The following is a 19,928-nucleotide window of genomic DNA, read 5'->3' on the forward strand; positions in this document are numbered from 1 at the left end:
GCATGCACAAGTTGTTCGGGAATAATCTGGGGATCCTTTGGGATAGATCATACTACATGCTTTTCCCATCTTTAAATCCAACCACCCCACATGGTTAAATCATAACTTTTCAAACGGCCCTAACGTTACCATGCCAACCCAGTTCCTTTTGGTTTTGCAGATTTCTTTCCAGATGTGAATCTCTATGCATGTGTTTGCAGCCACACTGCATGATTTGCATTATTTAACTGTTGTACATTCATTTCGGATTTTGTAAATTTACTGTTCTTAAAGAAGAAACTCATGAATCATAATTGCCCGTACAATGCACAGTCCCTGGCACTAAGCAATGAAAAGAGTAGGGGTTCTGGGAGAGAATTTACGTACGCTCATGTGTATTTGCGTTTGCAGTGTTTTTATACATTGATGACTATGAAGGTTTATCCACTAGAGATGGCAAATGCATGGTTGTGGGCAGGATGGAGTCTTACAGGTAGGTTTCCTTTGTCCCACAAAGCATTACTGGTTCTTGTTGTTGGTTTCAGCTGGAATTAATTTCCAACAGTTACAAACGGGAAGATACTATAACAGTCAAATTCTTGACTTATCTGGAAAAATCAAGAACTCTCCTACACGGAAACCACGATCTCATGTCGCCAGTTGTCTGGTCTTGAGCTTTTGACATTTCACCCCAGCTTCCTCTCAGCCCTCTTCTCTCACCTTCATTTTCTCTCTGACCTCTGCTGACATTTGAAATGACTACTTCTGCTACAGTTAAAAATATTATATATATCTATAGATAGATAACCCACATAGCTGTGTCTATAGATGTCCATACATATCCAAATTGATTTTAATGTACATACACACACACTGCAATGGACTGAATATTGTGTCCCCCACTCCCAAATTCATATGCTCAAATCTTAACCCCCAAAGTGGTGGCATTAGAAGGTAGGGCCTATGGGAGATGCTTAGGTCACGAGGGCAGAGCCCTCATGAATGGCATTAGCGCTCTTACAAAAGAGACCCCACAGAGATCTCTCACCCTTTCTGCCATATGAGACACAGTGAAAGGACAGCCATCCATGAACCAGGGAGCAGATCCCACCAGAATCCGCCGGCACCTTGATCTTGGACTTCCCAAGCTCCCAGTGAGGAATAAATAAATTTGTTTTTTATAACTCACTCAGTCTATGGTATTTTGTTGTCGGAGCCCACATTGATTAAACACACAGGTAACAACTGAGGCACAAAGCGGGTAAGCAGATGATGAGGCAGTGTATAGTTACTGTGTTACCAGGTGGCCTTTTGGAGCTTTCCAAGGATGGCATTTAATCCAAGTACTACACTGCTGAGTACAGGAGTAAATCTTCTGCCCAAATATATACTGACCATATTTTCAGCACAAAGATTCCAAGACTAAATTCTACAGCGGCGTACACTGGGTCGTAAGCAAGAAATTCCACACGTACCATTGAATTTTTCACGCTCTGTAGCAAGCGCTCGTGCTGCTCAGCTATGGCCAAGGCAGCAGAGTGGACTTTCTGGTAGATGGCCTCCCCATCTCGCGTCTGAAAGATAAACAGCCCTTCACCAGTCTCACACATCCTGTGAAAACAAAGACAGAGAGCTTCTGAAAACCAGCTCCTACAAGTTCAATGCGCCTAAAGCCTAGAAGAGTCTGATACGAGGCTCATTTATTTTGTATGAGATTAGGATCCTTGTTCACATGTGCTAAACAGAGTTAACTAGAATCAAAGTGTTCGATGAATTGGTATTAATAAGGACAGGGAACCAATCACGCTAAGCCAAAATGGTGCCCAATGTTTTTCGTCCCGAAGGTTTTGTCATAGAAGGTTAATAAGCTGTTTCTGGATTCTTAGTATAATCCCTCTACTTCCTGTATGAGTCTCAAAGAGGACACCTGTGCTACGGCCTTCCCATCACAGTCCGTGAATCAGAAACTCATCAGAAACGGCGCCATGTAGCTCAGAGGTAAAAGAAGGATTCTATGACTCTCAGATTCTGTCCTAACCTTCCTTACAGACAATGGCTTGAAGAATGATTTCACTCCCAAAGGCAACTATGCTTTCCCAAATCACAGATCAAATTTTACTCTAGGTGTTCACTCCATGAGATGAACCAAACACAGCTAAGAGGTTTTTTTTTTAAATGAACATAACTTTGCTGAATTAATGTGTGGAACATAAGGGAAGTTACTCAAGGAAAGCTAGATGGGTTTCAACATTAATGTTAAGGATTAAGAAGAGGATCATTTCTACCTCAGACTGTTAGAAAATGAATTATATTAATAATGGAAGATAGGTACACATAATTAGGCAAGAACCAAATAAATGTGTTTTAACTACTATATATACACGCACACACACATACATACATACATGTATATATATATATGTATAGTGTGTTACATATAATTAATATATTTAATTACTCTAAATATTTTTAAAGACTTGGACAAAATCCTATTATCAAGGATAATTTTTAAAAGGATATTTTTTAAAGTTCTGATTTTGATACATACGTATATCAAAGATAAACTAAGAGGTTGTTTTTGTTTTAAAGAACAATATTTAATTATTACATTATTTATAATTATTAATAATTACTTCATTATTCTAAAATACAATTCCACTCCTTCCACCTCAGAATCTCTTGCTGAAAAACTGAATACTGGCCTTAATGCCTGAGTTTTGCTCACATCTAGAGGCTCACATCTAAAGAACTTTTTAACACAGCATGGAAACCAAGCAAATTTTCAACCCAAACCTGTTAAATATTTTATCTATTCCAGTCTATGCAGTTAGTGCAATAAGAAAGGAAGACGTACCCTTATTTTCCACAGTTGGCTCGATACCACGGCCATATGGCAATTTTCAGCACATATAGCATAGCATACGTTAATTGGTCAAAACCTGCCTCGCTTGAATTTCACTAATATGGACCATGTAAGAAGAAAGAGAAAAACTAGAAGGCTCTTTCAACCAGCTAATATAAAGAACTAGCTTATGAGGTCGATCATGTGATTTTAATTATTGAGTCATCCTAATCCAAGGAAGAACTAAAAACTAAAATTCAAAGCATATTTACTCAAGTCCCATTTCCTTCCTGAAGACTTCCTAAAATACTTCAGTCCTCACTGCTATCCCCTCTTTATTTGATCCATCATACAAATTTGACTCTGCTACTTGGCACCTAATTCCGCAAGGTTTTAATTTTTTCCCACCACTTTTTCTTTCCATCACATATGGAAATATAATTTGTTAAGAGGAGGGTAACCTCAATCAATTATTAAACAGGAAGAGGTGCTCTTCTGTTTCCTCTAGGGCAGAGGTCATTTTTACTTACTTAGATGCCAACCTTGGTTGCAGAAAGGATGAAGGTACCTGTTACTGGGAAATATTTGTAGGAAAATTGATTCATAGCAAACCCTGCAGCTGTGTTTCTAAAACTTGACAATCTAGTGGCTTTTAAGGTTTTTGTAACGGCAACCCGCAGTAATAAGTATAGCTTAGATTGTGACCTAGTACATCTGTTGATCTATTTATCTATCACCTAGTTATTATTTAGCTATTTATCTAACATCAATTTATAATATGTTAATATTTTCTATTTTATATATATATATATATATATTGTTTTTTGTTTTTTGTTTTTTTGCGGTACGCAGGCCTCTTACTGCTGTGGCCTCTGCCGTTGCGAAGCACAGGCTCCGGATGCGCAGGCTCAGCGGCCATGGCTCATGGGCCCAGCCGCTCCGCGGCATGTGGGATCTTCCTGGACCGGGGCACGAACCCGTGTCCCCTGCATCGGCAGGCGGGCTCTTAACCACTGCGCCACCAGGGAAGCCCCTCTATTATATTTTTTAATACCAGTGGTGAAGTGCTTAATTTACATTATGACTCACTAACTAGTGAAATCTACTCTTTGAAAATCACTCTTTTATCCAATGTCTGCTTTTGGTTAACATAACAAAGCCACAACCATCCTTTAATGACATTTGACTCTCTAAATAATTACTGTGATCAGAAACAAACTAAATCAAAACAGAGTATCAAGTATTCTTCTTGAAAGTACACAGACTTTCCCTGCCTCCACCTAAGGACCTGAAAGACACAGACACTCACACACATACACACACTTACACATACACACACTCACACATACACACTTACCACTTACAGAAAGAACCAGGAGTCACAACCTCAAATTCCATCAGGGTTCAGACAAAGAACGTGAATGGATAAAGATGCTCAGACCCCTACAGCACACAGCCACACAGAGGGAGCGTAGCTAATGGACACCAGCCACCCGTCAGCCCTGGTCACATTTAAATGGGGAAATACGAGCCCAATGTAGCCACACTTCTGATTGTCTAAGAGAAATCAGAAATTTTGATTTTTATATGAAATAACCTGAATTTTTAATGTTGGCAACTTTTTCCTTTTTTTTTTTTGTTTAAGCTGTGGGAGCCAAAATGCCTCTAAGGACCAGATCTGGCCAAGAGGCCACCAGTTTGCGTTAAAGGCACAAACATGCACTAAAGAGCTCTAAACAGAACAGGAATTAGGCCTTTGGTTTGCCTAATTGTTGGGACTTTCATCTATACTGTTCAAAGGTATATGCCCTTCAGTGGGACAGCAGCGACCCAGAAAGCGTGGATAATGTACAAAATTGACCTCAGATGCTCTTCCATACAGTCTCTTCTAACCTCTACCCACGAGTTCTTTTATTTCATTCATGCCCCTCAACCCAACAGACTTGTTTGGTGCTGTTTCTATAAATTTATTTAGTTATTTATTTTTGGCTACGTTGGGTCTTCGTTGCTGCGTGCAGGTTTTCTCTAGTTGTGTCGAGCGGGGGCTACTCTTCGTTGCGGTGCGTGGGCTTCTCATTGCGGTGGCTTCTCTTGTTGCGGAGCACAGGCTCTAGGTGCGCGGGCTTCAGTAGTTGTGGCTCGCGGGCTCAGTAGTTGTGGCGCACGGGCTTAGTTGTTCTGTGGCACGTTGGATCCTCCCGGAGCAGGGCTCAAACCCTTGTCCCCTGCATTGGCAGGTGGATTCTTAACCATCACGCCAGCAGGGAAGTCCCTGGTGCTGTTTCATCAGCAGCTTTACAAGCCATTTAAAGTGTTATTAGAGGCCTTTGGCAAAATAATATAATGGGCCAACTTCCCAAGGCAAGTAAGAAGAAAATAGGGAAAAAAGAAAAAGGGAAAGGAAAGGAAAGGAAGTCAAAAAAAAAGCACATCAAAGGGGTAATGGTCTTACATAACCTAATACAGCTACATCTGCTTCACATCTCTGGAGAAAACACAACACAGAGCAAAGACGTTCTAATGGGTTCATCTATCACAGACTTGCAAATACACAGTCTTGACGTTTTTCTTTTTGGCCACACCATGCAGCTTGCAGAATCTTAGTTCCCCAACCAGGGATTTAACCCAGGCCCACGGCAGTGAAAGCACTGAGTCCTAACCACCGAACTGCTAGGGAATTCCCTTCAAGTCTTCACTTTTAATGGTCCTGATTCCTTTCTTTCTCTTTACCCACTGACTTTGACCTTGGACACTTCTAGCAACCGAAGCCGTCCCAAATGCCCCAAGCCTCTTTCCTGATGGCCTTATGCTAACAGAACCAGTGGATGGAAACCCAGAGGAAGTAAAATAATGAGTTTAAGTTGGGCCTTTCCTATGTCCTTTGTGAAGATAAGTTTCAGATATAAGAACTCTGTGACCATATAGATGCACATATAGCTTTGAATTTCTCAGTAACTACTTTGCCTAAATGATATGCCTGTCACTCCAAACCATGGATTATGCAATTAGTTAAGAATCCATAAGAAAATCCATGAGAGCTCAGAAAGTATTGGGAAAGTCATTCATTCATGCACACAGTAAGCATGTATCAAGGCAGCATGGAATAAAAGGCTTGGTAAAGGTACAGACTTGGGCTCCAGACCGCCTGTCTGGGATTGCCCCTTACCAGCTTTGTGCCTGGTACACGTTAGTTAACTTCCCTAAGTCTGCATATCCATCTGTAAAATAAATATAATGATAGTAACTGTCACCTAGATTTATTAAAAGTATCAAATATGATACTCAGAATGCACAAAGCACATCTTCAAATAATGTGCACTTCCATTATTTCACTGGAATGTAAGCTCCACGTGGACACAGATTGTTTTCTAATTTATTCACAGCTTTTCCACCAGGGCCCAGCACAGGACTTGGCCTATATTTAGTGTCCAATAAATAACTGTAGAATAGATTAGGAAACAGCAGACAGGGCAAGGAAAGGAGTGACTGAGAACTTTATCCAGGCTTCCTTGAGCAAGTTTTATTTAAACTGAGGGGTCACTGAGCCACCGTGGGGAGGGAAGTGGTTTGGATGAGAAAGCAGGAAGAACAGTGTGACAGAAACAACTGCACACAGAATGCCTTGAGGTGGGACAAAGCTAAGAGACAAGAGGACACGTTGGAGAGAGGGCGGGGGGAGGGGCGGCCCGCATGCCACGACCCACAAGGGCTCTGAAACAATGCTCTTCACTGTCTCCAAGTCACCACCTGCATGCGACAGCTTGCACTGGCACTGAATGCCCAACTTTCTAATCTTTGTTCCTTCCCTTTGACAATGACATTCCACACCAGCATAGTTCATTAGAAAAATACTAATGGAATTGAAATTATGAAGACCAAAATAAATGACCTCACGGAGGACAGTATTAATAAGCAAAGTTATGAAGTTAGAAAGCCAATCGACTCAACAGTTCCTCACTTTCAAGATGTATTTTGTGCATGTGCGTGTGTACATGTGTATGTGTGTGTCTTTAGGATATTTAAACATTGCTAAAAGCAGAATGTATCTTACCCTCAACATGTATATTTAAGATAATCTTTTCTTCTCTCCATCCCTGCCATAGGGGTTATTAGATCAGTATTGATTTTTCACTTTTACAATTATATATTATAACTGAAAGAATGCGGTACTTGTCACACTACCATTAGGCAAATCATAACAGCGGCTGCAATGGATGTAAACAAAGGTAAAGGCAGAGGCTTTGTCTTTGAGGAGTTTACAATTCGTTTGGTTAGACAAGATCTACACATGCGAATGGGTTCAAAGATAATATAATGGTAGAGTGAGCCGTTACAGGTCAGAGGAACAATCAAGAAAGGAAAGGTGGGCTTCCCTGGTGGCGCGGTGGTTGAGAGTCCGCCTGCCGATGCAGGGGACGCGGGTTCGTGCCCCGGTCCAGGAAGATCCCACACGCCACGGAGCGGCTGGGCCCGTGAGCCACGGCCGCTGAGCCTGCGCGTCCGGAGCCTGTGCTCCGCAATGGGAGAGGCCACAGCAGTGAGAGGCCCGCGTACCGCAAAAAAACAAAAACAAAAAACTACACCCCTCCTTTGACACTTTCTATCGAACATCTTTATTTTTCACTGTGGGACTTACACCTTCTAACATCTGTTGTACTTTTTCTTAATGTTTGTCATAGTCTGTATCCCCTCTCCTCTAGAGGGTAAGTTTCGTAACAACAGAACACATGTATGTTTTATTTATTGCTACATACATAGTGCTCGGAACCACACCAGGCTCTCAGGGTACACTCAGGGAATGTGATGAAAGAAGGCATGATTCAATTTTTACTAGTCCCTTACTAGAATTCTGAGGTACTGTCATATATAAAGTGGTCACATACACTAGTGGGCCATCACCTATGAAAAGATGGTCGCACCACGCAAATAGCCAACAGGTATACAAAAAATGCCCCACATCACTAACCATCAGGGAAATCAAAACCACAAGGAAATATCACCTCATACCTGTTAGAATGGCTACTGTAAACAAGACAAGAGATAACAGGGGATGGTGAGGACACAGAGAAAAGGAAATCCTTGTGCACTGTTGGTGAGAATGTAAACTGGTGCAGCCACTATGAAAAATGGTATGGAGGTTCTTCAAAAGATTAAAAACAGAACTGCCAAAAGATCCAGCAATTCCACTTCTGGGTATATATCCAAAGGAAATGAAATCACGATCTCAAAAGAGATATCTGCAACCCCATGTTCACTGCAGCATTACTTACAATAGCCGAGACATAGAAATAACCTTAGAGTCCACTGGTAGACGAATGGATAAAGAAAATGTAGTGTGTGTGTATATACACAGACACTGGAATACTATTAAGTCGTAAAAAAAAAAAAGAAGACAATCCTGCCATTCGTGACAACATGGATGGAACCTGAGGGCATTATGCTAAGTGAAGTAAGTCAGACAAAGAAAGACAAACACTGTATGATCTCACTGACATGTGGAATCTGAAAAAAGCCAAACTCATAGAAACAGGGAGTAGAAAGGTGGTTTCCAGGGGTTGCAGGAGGAGGAAAAGGGGAGATAGATGTTGGTCTAAGGGTACAGACTTCAAGCTGTAAGATGAGTAAGTTCTGGGCATCTAATGTACAGAATGGTGACTATAATTAAAAATACTGTATTGTATACCTGAAAGTTACAAAGAGAGTAGATCTTAAATGTTTCTCACCACAAAAAAAGGTAATTACGTGAGGTGATGAAGGTGTTAACTAACCTTACTGTGGTGATCATTTTGCAATACATACCTGTATCAAACCATCACCTTGTACACCTTAAACTTAAAGGATGTTCTGTATCATTTATACCTCAATAAAGCTGGAAAAATAAATAAATTAAATAAAAACACGCCTTAAATTTTTTTTTAAAGATGGCCACAAGACAGGAGGCATTGGTGAGTGTCTAATTTCTTTTTCCGAAGGTCACAAGAAAGTCATCCTTTCCTTTAAGGATTTCATATGTTAGAACCAACCACAGAAGCTCAAAGGTAAGAGGGGACCTAGCTAAGCTTCTTATGATGGCCTTGTCTTGTCTGTGTTCACACCCACACGCCTAGCACAGTGTCTGGCAGAGAACAGACGGGCAATAATGAAAGATCTTTAAAGATGATGATTAAAGAGGTTACTCTGTAGAGTGGAAAGGGGACTCTCCCTTCTGATTTCACACGCGCCTCCACTCAAGCAATATTTATAATACAATTATAAATGAAAATTTATAAATAAAAAATCTAAAATTATTTTTTAGATCGATGCTAATGAAGAATGAATGGCCATATAAATGGCACAACTGTAGTTTGTTTCCTTTCAAAAGAAGAGAATTTCACTTCCTCTGAGCTAGGCTGTGTGGGATCTAACGCATTTGTATTTAAATTTCTCTATTCAACATAGTAGGAAGCGCCAAGTACATTTTATTTGTTAATTTGCTTTCAATCCTTTAGTAAGAATGAATATATGCTCTACAAAATATTTAAAAGTGAGGGATTACTAAGTAGCTTAGAATCAAGAAGACAAATAGAGAATATCCAAAGGTTTATATGAGAATAATGGTCCTTTTACAGGTACACTCATCTACAGTTTTCTTCTCCAATGAAAAGTTATTTCACCAGTTAAACTTGTTTTTAGAGTGATATACACAAGACACAGATGATTTCTTTTCCAAGACTGTTCAGATGTCTTTACATCCAGAAAAAGCCTTTTCCACCAATTTGTGCACTCCATTTAAGGAAAAGAATTTGTATATGCAATGTCAATTTTCACACATTCTTAGCAAACCTAAAGGTTTCTCTTAAAACGATGTCAAAAGCACAAGAGGGACATTCTCTGGCTGGTAAAGAGAGGCACCCATGTGTGGTAATTATTCACCACTTTCTGCCAAATGTTACCTGAGCTGCCCTCAGCCCTGCAGGTGCTAAACTGAGGGTAGTCATTTAAATCGGTCAGGAGGTAGGACAGAGCCTGACACTGAAGCAAGCGGGGAACTGGGCAGCCAGCTGTGAAATTCACAGGGAAACTTACTGGACACCTGCCACCATGCTTTAAACAGTAACGTTTCAAGAATAGTTCCATGGGGGATGTTGCCGCAGTTAAAACTTCATGTCAACTGGACCTTCCCATGAAAAAATCACAGACCCTGCCAATCTGATGAGCTTCACTGAAGCCTCAAGGCATTCCAAGTGGAAAGAAACAAACAAACAAAAAACTCGAAAAAACTCAAATAAAATAAGCAATGTGTACTCTTCCCCCATCCCTCCCCCCAGATAAGCTAATTGTTCTTTATCTCCAGGGGCAATAAGTGGCAATTAATTGTGCAACTGCACTTTATTAAAAAGATTATATTTCGGGCTTCCCTGGTGGCGCAGTGGTTGAGAGTCTGCCTGCCGATGCAGGGGACACGGGTTCGTGCCCCGGTCTGGGAGGATCCCACATGCCGCGGAGCGGCTGGGCCCGTGGGCCATGGCCGCTGAGCCTGCGTGTCTGGAGCCTGTGCTCCGCGACGGGAGAGGCCACAGCAGTGAGAGGCCCGCATACCGCAAAAAAAAAAAAAAAAAAAAAAAAAGATTATATTTCAACTGTGGAATTCTTCAAGGAAAAAACAGAGGTACGGTCAGAATTGCCTATATTGGGGAAGAGAGGGAGAAACAGCATCTAGAAGACTCTAATGACCTTTGATCATGATACTGCCGCCCAGGAGAGATGAACAATTCTGACTGCACTCCGAACTAAAAGAACAAATAGGAGGTTCCAGAATTAAAGTAAACTAAGATAATTTATACATGAGTGCTGGTTATGCAGTACGCCTTCTCTTCCTTAGCTCTGGAGAGCTCACTCAGAACTAGGCTAACCTGGTAGAGTGGTGATACTTAGCCTTCTTAGAAATCTATAGGGTTTGGAAGTAAGAAGAGCTGAGTGTGTTCCTGAACCCACCATTTACTTACTGCTCTCATGCCTTTGGATCAGTCGCACAGACGCCCAAGTTTCCCCTTAGGATGAGCATAATAACATCCCCTGGTTTATATGACGAGCAAATGGCTTAAATGAGACAGTGCATGTAAAATGCTTAGTACAGCAACTTTTGTATAGTAAGGGCTCAATAAGTATCAGTATTTACTTTCAATGGTTGATATGCTTGTTAGAGCAGAGTTTTTCACCTGGATAACTGGATCTGATAATTCTTTGTTGGGGGGCTTGTTTGCACAGCACACGTTGTGACAATTAAAAATGTCTCCAGACTTTGCCAAACGTCCCTTAGGTGCAAAATCACCCTTGGTTGAGGACCACTGTTCTGCATCTCAGCACCGTTATGAGTGATATTATTAATTACAGTCAAATAGCTGCTTCACCCTATTTGCTTTGAGAAATTATTAAATACTGTACTGGACACATTTTGTTAGTTTTTTTTTAAACCTCACATCCCTTCTGATGGTGTCAGTAACCTCTTCCTGCTTTGGGAGAACCACGCCCATTCTATCTGTACCCTGTGTGCTTTCCATAAAGTCCTCAGTGCAGTTCCTGACACATAGTGAATGGAATGGTCAATATATGGTAAGAATCTATCTCTCTTCTATTGGCTGACGGTGTGAGAAGACCTCAAAGCTCCTGGAAGCCCCATGTGGAGCAGAGTGAAGCCACCTAGAAGAAACAAGACTATGATATAAAACCTAGGGTCCTCATTTGGACTCTGAATCAACCCAACCCTGAAGCCACCTCTACTCCCTGGACTTTGGGTTCTGAAGGCCGACAAATTTCTTGTCTGCTTGTGTCAGTTTGTGTTGACACAACTGCCTACTACCTGCCAGGCATTATGCCAGGTGTTTGTATATGTACCTTTATTTAGTCTTCATGGCCATCTTGTGAGAGACATAAATTATACCCATTTTACAGGTGGCCAATGGAAGCTCAAGGAGTTAAGTCATTCACTCAAGGTCCCACAGCCAGTATGTGATTGACTATAATTTCATTTCGTTTCCTCCACCTCCCAGCCCAGCTTATTACGCGTGCCCCATTGTCAATCCTGGTGCGGTGAAATGGGCCATTCAGCAGGAATAACACTTAGCTCCAAGTCTAACAGAGGCTTTGCCTAGACAGAGCAGAACTTTGCCCAAGGTCTTAGGAAGATTCTCTGCATTCTAGAGGGGAAATGTTGTGACGTTTTTGCAGACGCATGCTGGATATGTGAAAACGATCTGCCTAGAGAGACTTAACTCCTGTTCATCTATCAACCTGAGACAGGGAGAAAATTATCTTAGTTAATGTGACACTGCCTTATTTTGAACACATCCAAAAATAGCCAAGGGAAAGAATTATCTTCACTAATAAAGTGAGGCAGATGTGAAACCTTCACACTTGGGGGAACATGAATGATCTTATATCCTGAGCATCTTGATGGTAACTATAAAAATTCATCTTTGAGTTTCAGGCAAAATATAAAATAGTATGATTACCTTGCATTTAACACTGTCCGGATCCTGCAAACCCAGTCCTGTTCCAAAAGTTATTATGATAAAACCTCAAAGAGACTATTAAGAGAAGCCCAGCACCTTCTGGGTCATCTATATGCATTGCTGCTTTTACCTAAGACCACCCCAGAAGGAAGTTATTACTTAGATAAACTTACAAGGGAAGTTAAACACTTTGTAAGTGGCCAACAGCTAATAAAGAATAGCGATCAGGACCTAGGGTCTCTCTGACTCCCAAATCAGTGCTCCTTACACTAGGAACCACACTGTTTGGGAAATGAGCGAGGTCCTAAGAATACATTCCCGATACTTGTCCTTCCGATTGTTCGTTCAGTCTCAGGTTTGTGCCGGCCCCATAAAGCATGACCACTGAACAAGATGCTGCTCAAAATCAGTAAATATTCTAAGTCCCTCCCATATCTGAGGCACAACACTGTGTGGTACGGGTCGTAGGTACTACAATCATCTAACCACTGGAGTTCGTGGACAAAATACCCAAAAGTCAGACCATAAAGAGACCAAAGTCATGAACCAAAAAGCTCCTTCATTTCCTGAGTCAGCACTTTACGGCTTTTGGTCAAAGAGGAGTATTTCTGAACTTCATGTCCCCAGTACAGCCTCACTTTTCTTCCACCATTTCTTTCACTTGAGGTCCTTCAATATCTCCCCACATCCACATCTGCTACCTCTATCCTAGTATTTACAAAATATGAACACGATTATGCACAAACACCTACTTAAAAATCTATATGGTTTGCTATCACACTTGGGGGAAATATCAAAGTCTTTAAAATAATCTCCTAGATCCTTAGCAGTTCTACTAAATGTCAATATGAAGAAGTTAAACTTTTGCAAGCTATGAGCAGTATTAAAACCTGGAAGATCAAGATAATTTTTAAACAGTTTCAAGTAGGGCTTCCCTGGTGGCGCAGTGGTTGGGAGTCCGCCTGCCAATGCAAGGGACACGGGTTCGTGCCCCCGTCCGGGAAGATTCCACATGCCGCGGAGCGGCTGGGCCCGTGAGCCACGGCCGCTGAGCCTGCACGTCCGGAGCCTGTGTTCCGCAACGGGAGTGGCCACAACAGTGAGAGGCCCGCGTACAGCAAAAAAAAAAAAAAAAAAAAAAAAAAGTTTCAAATAGTCATGAGATACTACAAAGGTTTACTAAATTTTTAGCCTTTGGAAGTGACAATAAAAAGCCATACATACCCATTTCCTATTATTATTTCCTATAAATAGAGTGAATCAAAGAAAAGCTGAAAAATATGAAAGTTGGAATAAATGCTACCCCAAATGGGCCCCAAACATCTTGACCAACGCAGAATTCTTCTGCACGTCAATATGAAATACGAGGTGTACAGTCAATAGAAAAGCCTATTTTCTATGATGAAACAGCTTTCATAACCAGATTTCACTGGTTACAGTTAATACATAAATAATTTCTGAGGGAATTCCCTGGCGGTCCATTGGTTAGGACTCCGCACTTTCACAGCCGAGGGCATGGGTTCAATCCCTGGTCAGGGAACTAAGATCCCACAAGCCACGCGGCGCGGCCAATAATAATAATAATTATTATTTCTGAGACCGAAGCAGGGAAATATACCCACCTTCCCAGACAAATTCTTAATTTTCTATCAAGATTTTCCTATAAGGATAATAAATAAGTAGTTCTGACATAAGAAGGATGCTGCACTAAAAATTAAAATTTTATTTGCTCACTTGAGAACCTTTGTGTCTCTGGGAGATTCACCAATGCGTTTATACCACTTCCATTTCCAGGTACTTAAAATTTAAATAGACCAAAGAAGAGCTGTGTGGAAAAGAAGAATTTAAACACTTTCTAGGATAGTTGTAAGAGCATCAAATTGATCGTATTTCTGAAAAGTGAATTTTAAATAATTGGGCTTTGTTTATAATAGAGTGAACAGATGAATGTGAGTGGAGCATTATATGACGTGAACCTGGGGAAAAAAATGTAGAAAAACAGTCATGAAACTCACCTCCCTGCCTCAAAAGTGAACCAAGCAGCATCTCGTCCATACCGCCGCAGGGCGCTTAGCGGCCAAGAGATGAGTTTGACTCTGGGATTCTGGACGTCCCAAAGACAGATGTGCTCATATGTAATCTGCAAGGCACATTCGCCATGTACATCTAAGTTAGGAGATGGCATCAAATACACATTGAATCTCTCTGGGAGAAAAACAAAAGGTTAGTCTAAAATCCCCAGGAATAAAACATCAAAGACACTGTAGGAACAAAGAGGCATTTCAAAGTAATTCAAGCTCTTATTCTAGGTTTTGGTTGAATATTCAGGAAGATAAACCTTTCTCATAAATTAACAGTTCCAGTAAATGATTTTTTTAAATGAAGACCATATTAAATAACATAATAATGATACAGTCTGGTTGTCAACATACATGCAACACTATTTACATGAGCAAAGATCTTTTTAGAATTTTAAAATTTGCATAATAAAAATTTGTATGCCAGTAAAAGACAAAAGCAATGAAACCATTAAAAACAATTTTTTTCTTGCCAAGTACATGTTAATTACACCCACACTTTTGTGTTCACAAAAGATGCAGGTGCAAAATAATTGCTGCATGGTTTAATGATATTAAAATTATATTGATCAATTTATAATTTTCATAACTAAAGGAACACAACTCTACCCCAAATTACTTAAATAAACTAATACTAACTAACACTATGCACTTAACTGACCAACAGTTTGGAAAAATTCCAGTGGATCTATTTGAACTAGTTTTAACAAGAGCTCTCTTTAGCCAAGTACCGGAAAGAAATATTCATTTGCTTATTTGGATGACTGTTAACATTTAACCAAGATTACTCTGAATAAACTACTTGGCTTATTATTGCAACTGAATTTTCATCCCCTCAGATACCGTCATGGTATTTTTATTACATTTCTAGAAAATTCATTAATTTAGGAAGCTATAGAGTCAAAATTTTAAGTGAAATATAAACAAAAATATTATTACTACAGCAAACACACTTTTATCTATCCATCGTTATGGTAGATTGCCTACATCTGAGAAAACAGTGTGGCACTAATAATATCACTGGTATTCTAAATTAATTGTTTTATAATAAGGAAGTCATTAGAATTTCCATAGACTTCAGTTTAGTAAATAGGAGTGTCAAGATTGTCTTCATAAATGTATTCAAGCATCTATTCTTCAAGTTTTCTAAGTTACTTCAAACTCCCAGTAACCAAATATTTACTGCTTTCTAATAACTATTATTTTAAAAGTATATCCTAGTGGAGCAAATTTCTCCCTGGAGAGTGCTGAAACAAGTAAGAAAGACTGTCATCATCAAGCAAAAAGTAAGAGAGACCATTACCAATTTCTTTGCTTGGAAGTTCTTCCATATAAACTACCTCATCCAAGAAAAACAGCAAAAGTGGTAAGAGTGACCACTTTAGTTACAATTACTTGAAGTCATACAATTAACCTTGTAAAGTGCCTTAAAAGACAGAGCTGAGTTCAATTATAATCCCTAGTAGTTATATACCAGAGGTGTTCTTATTCCTATTTGACAGAAGAGGAAACTGCGGCACAGAAAATTGGTACCAGAAAGGTAACTCCTAGGCACAGGCAATTCTTGAATTCAGTTTGGAGCACTATCTGAATATAGCTTTGCAAATATGAAACGTGAAAAATAAGTGCTGATCTGAGCCCTCTAAAACATAATCAAAACCTGTCATGCTTTCCTCCTTATGTTTGGCTTCATGTGCATTTGTCGGTGAGGCACTACAGGTGCCGTGCAGCCCAAGAGCATCCTGAGTTACTGAACTGTGGAGGGAGGAGCTTGGGGCTTGCTTGTATGACCCTGGTAAAGGACTTAATTAAGCTCTCTGCCGCTCAGTTTCCCAGTCTGCAAAGAGGCTCCTCTGAATTAGCTAGCACTTCTAAGACTTTGTCAATAACACTTCCCTGGAGATGGATTCTGGCAGATACGAGGCTTCCAAGATAGTCGCCGACTGTAAATGTGTCATGAAGACATAGTTCCAACTGGAGAAAGGGCATTTTTTACTAACAACTGGAGTGTGAATCCACGGAAAGGGTCAGCACAATTCCACCTCTGCCATGTTCGTAATCAAGCCAGGTGACCCACAGCCTCTTCGGTTGTGATATATCCTCATAGATCAAGTCAATAGGCTAAGAGTAGAACTGTGGGATCCCATCTATCCCAACACAAGGCCCAGTTATTTGGAGCCAAAGAAATGATTCCTCGCCTCCAAGCTCATACTGCAAACCAACATTGATTCTGTTGAAGTGTTCATGAATATTTCAGTCATTATTATTTATAATGACGTATTCCCAGGTTGAGTGTTGAGCTTAAAGAGCTGGCTTAATTGTTAGAGCTAAAAAAGTATATCACAGATTTAGGTGGGTTTAAACTTGATGAAACATTCATGAAGTCTGGATTCTATTAAAAACACTGGAAAGTGTTCAATAAAAATTTTAAGTGAAAAAAAGCAAGACAAGAACCCATTGCATTGTAAAATCTGTACACTATAAATATAAGCTCAAGAGTATAGTGTGGAATCAAACAGTAGTTATTGGAATTGGAGCAAGACCTTTAGCTCTTTTAAGCTTCAATTTCCTCATCTGTAAAATGGAGAAGTAATAGTACTTATATCATAGGGCTGCCAGGAAAATTAAACGGTCTAATGCATCTTCTGCACAAAACTGACACACACACAGCAGGTTCCCCATAACTTCTATCTGATATTATTAATGTAGATACATTCCCATTATACGTTGAAAACATGTTAAGAAAAGAAACACACTGAAATGTCTGCTCAGGTTTTAGGTGAAATAAAAGGTTATTTTTACTTCTTTCTTTATACATTTTTATACCTTCAAAAATTTTACATCATGAAGATGTCTCACGTTTCATTACATGGGGACAAAACCAGTTTTAGAAAAGAGCAAAGGAGAGAATTCTCTTTACATACCACTCTGTTCTCTCTCAACCCCCGTAGCCAGTAAGTCAGGCTCTCCAAGGCTGATGTCATTGATTCGCGTCCCCACACACTCCATCTGGAGAACTTTGCACCATTCATTAGCCTCAAGATCTGCGGAAATGTCCAGAGATTAACGTGTATGCCCAGCACCCGCTGAAAAACAAAAAGCCAAAGCCCTCCCTGCCTCCGACAAACCTGATTCACAGGCAAAGGTCTTGGACGTATCGTCATTGAAATAAATCACTATGGCATGCTTCTTGGTGCTTTTTGGCAACCGAGCTACGTTCTTCACGTTGTTGAGTTCTGTAACCTGAAAAATGAACGATGGTGAGTATGAGGATGCTCCGGAAAGAAAGCTTCCCATCAACACCGTCAAACTGAGTGGAGGCACAGAAGGCAGAAGGCGCGTCCCAGGCGAACACAGCCTGACAGAAGAGTGTGTATTCAAAAGCGATGAATTATTTCAGTGTCATCCTCAGTGCCTAGCAAGGAAGGTTAACAGACTACCTCCCCTTTTTAGATTTTTTTCTTTTGAAGCCTATTAAGAGGCACAGGCTCAAAGCTTTGTAGACGTAGACACCTGTTTTATGTTTTTAGTTTTTTATCCGCCCCTGTCAAAGACTCTGCCTTCTCCGTTGTCATCATGTTTATCTCCATCAATGTGGACAGACTTTCAAATACCCCGTCTCTTCAGAGTACTCCCAACGCAAGCATCTTAAACACACTGACCCCGAGGAAGAGAAGGCAATGGTGGTCTGGTTCATAACTAGATGATCTCACCCTTTGATAATCAGAGATAGAGTCTTAGGATTCTCAAAGATGCCCCTCTACTCAGGGTTGAAGTCATATATTCCAACACAGAGAGCTGGTAGGTGAGGTGTTACTCCAGTCTCTCTGACTTACTCCTAGCTTCTCCATGGTTATGGGGCCACTGTCTTAGGGTCTGAAAATACTGCATGGTAATCACCTTCTTCCTAACAGTAGGGGAAAGCTTTCCCCACTAGCCATTCTCCTCACCTCCCTCTCTCCCTCTAACTCTTTTATGAACCGTTTCCCTCCCACAAGGGGTATTGGCTCATTGTGTTTCCAAAATGCCATCTCTCATTCAGTTACATCCAGATCCCCTGCTGTACTCCAGGGCTGTGATCATTGAGTCCTGCAGGAGAGAAGGTTTAGGTGGCTTGGGGCAGAGTATTTACAAGATAAATAACCCTCTCACACTAACTTAGTCTATCTCTTCTGTGTTATACAAAAGAATGTGTCTCCCATCAGTCTTTGCCATCAGTAATGTCATGCCATGTCTCCCATCTATTACTCTAAATTCAATAAATGCTTGGCTCAGGAAGTAGGTGAGGAGAGAAGCAAATACTGTCCATGCACATCCTAACCTGATGATTTCACTTCCCTGCTTCTTAAACTCCACTGGCTCTCTTTATAGGATAGTGCAAATTTCTCAGCATGAAATATCACAACAGTTGCTACGGACCAAATGTTTGTGGCCCTCCCAAATTCATATGTTGAAAGCCTACCTCTAAGGGGATGGTATTAAGAGGTGGAGCCTTTGGGGTGATTAGGTCATGAGGGTGGAGCCCTTGTGAATGGGATTAGTGCTCTTAGAAAAGAGGCCCCAGAGAGCTCCCTTGTCCCTTCTGCCATGTGAGGACACAGCAAGAAGTCGCCTTCCAGAAACCAGAAAGTGAGTTCTCACCAGACACTGCATCTCCCTGTGACTTGACCTTGGACTTCCCAGCCTCCAGAACCGTGAGAAATACGTGTCTGTTGTTTATCAGCTACCCAATGTATAGTATTTTTGTTGTAGTAACCCAAACAGATAACACTGTTTCCCAAAAGCTGCAAACTCTTTAGTGGCTAAACACTACCTATCTCATTCCCCAACTGCACCAAGTCTCTCAGCGTTTACCAGATGCAACTGTTTATTTTTTGCTTATTTCTGTGCTAATACCACAATATAAGCCACTATCATCTTGCCATAACTGCTTACTGGTCTCTCCACTTCTATCCTAACCCCATTCATTCACTGTAAACACAGCAACCAGATGATCTTTTCTTTCTTTTTTTTTTTTTTTTAATGTTTTCTTTTGAAAACCCTAGTCAGCTTTGGGAAGGAAGTAGCTTTGGCGGAAGCAAAGATATTTTGGTGAAAAAGGAAAAAGGAGCCTTAACGTGAACAGAGGCGCTTGGACAAGTGAGGGTCAGGGGGCACAGATGAGTTTTTTAAAATGCAGTTCTGACTCCAGCGTTTCTAGGCATAAAACAGAACATTTCAATGACTTCCCTTTTGCACTTGCAACAAAAGCCCAGATCCTTAGAATGATTATGAAAGCCCCCTGTGGTCCTCCTTATAGCTCTCACCAGGCTCCTCTCTGACACCTTCCCGAGCAACCTATGTCCCAGCCACACTGGCCTTTATTCAGTTCCCAGGAGGCACCATGATTCTCCCGGCACAGAGCCTTCCCCATGGTCTCCTTACTTCACTCCCACTGGCCCTGCTGGTCTTAGTTTAAATCTCATTTACCTGCAGAGCCCCACTGCACAACCCCCCAGCCCCCGTCAAATCAACGTCTCAAGGCTCTACGATCCAATG

At 40.8% G+C, this 19,928-nt stretch overlaps 1 protein-coding gene across 1 annotated transcript in view; it reads right to left on the minus strand.

Annotated features, from left to right (window-relative positions):
* Positions 1-19,928, minus strand: part of DOK5 (docking protein 5) — a 141,891-nt gene that overhangs the window by 25,680 nt on the left and 96,283 nt on the right. Inside the window, exons 3-6 of the mRNA XM_004282918.4 lie at positions 17,519-17,633; positions 17,315-17,434; positions 14,328-14,517; positions 1,455-1,590 (exon numbers count right to left, since the gene is read on the minus strand). Of these exons, the coding sequence (XP_004282966.2) occupies positions 1,455-1,590; positions 14,328-14,517; positions 17,315-17,434; positions 17,519-17,633 (561 nt within the window). The remainder of the gene's footprint in view (positions 1-1,454; positions 1,591-14,327; positions 14,518-17,314; positions 17,435-17,518; positions 17,634-19,928) is intronic.

The sequence above is a fragment of the Orcinus orca genome, chromosome 16 (assembly GCF_937001465.1).
Source record: "Orcinus orca chromosome 16, mOrcOrc1.1, whole genome shotgun sequence".
In the NCBI taxonomy this organism is placed as follows: Eukaryota; Metazoa; Chordata; class Mammalia; order Artiodactyla; family Delphinidae; genus Orcinus; species Orcinus orca.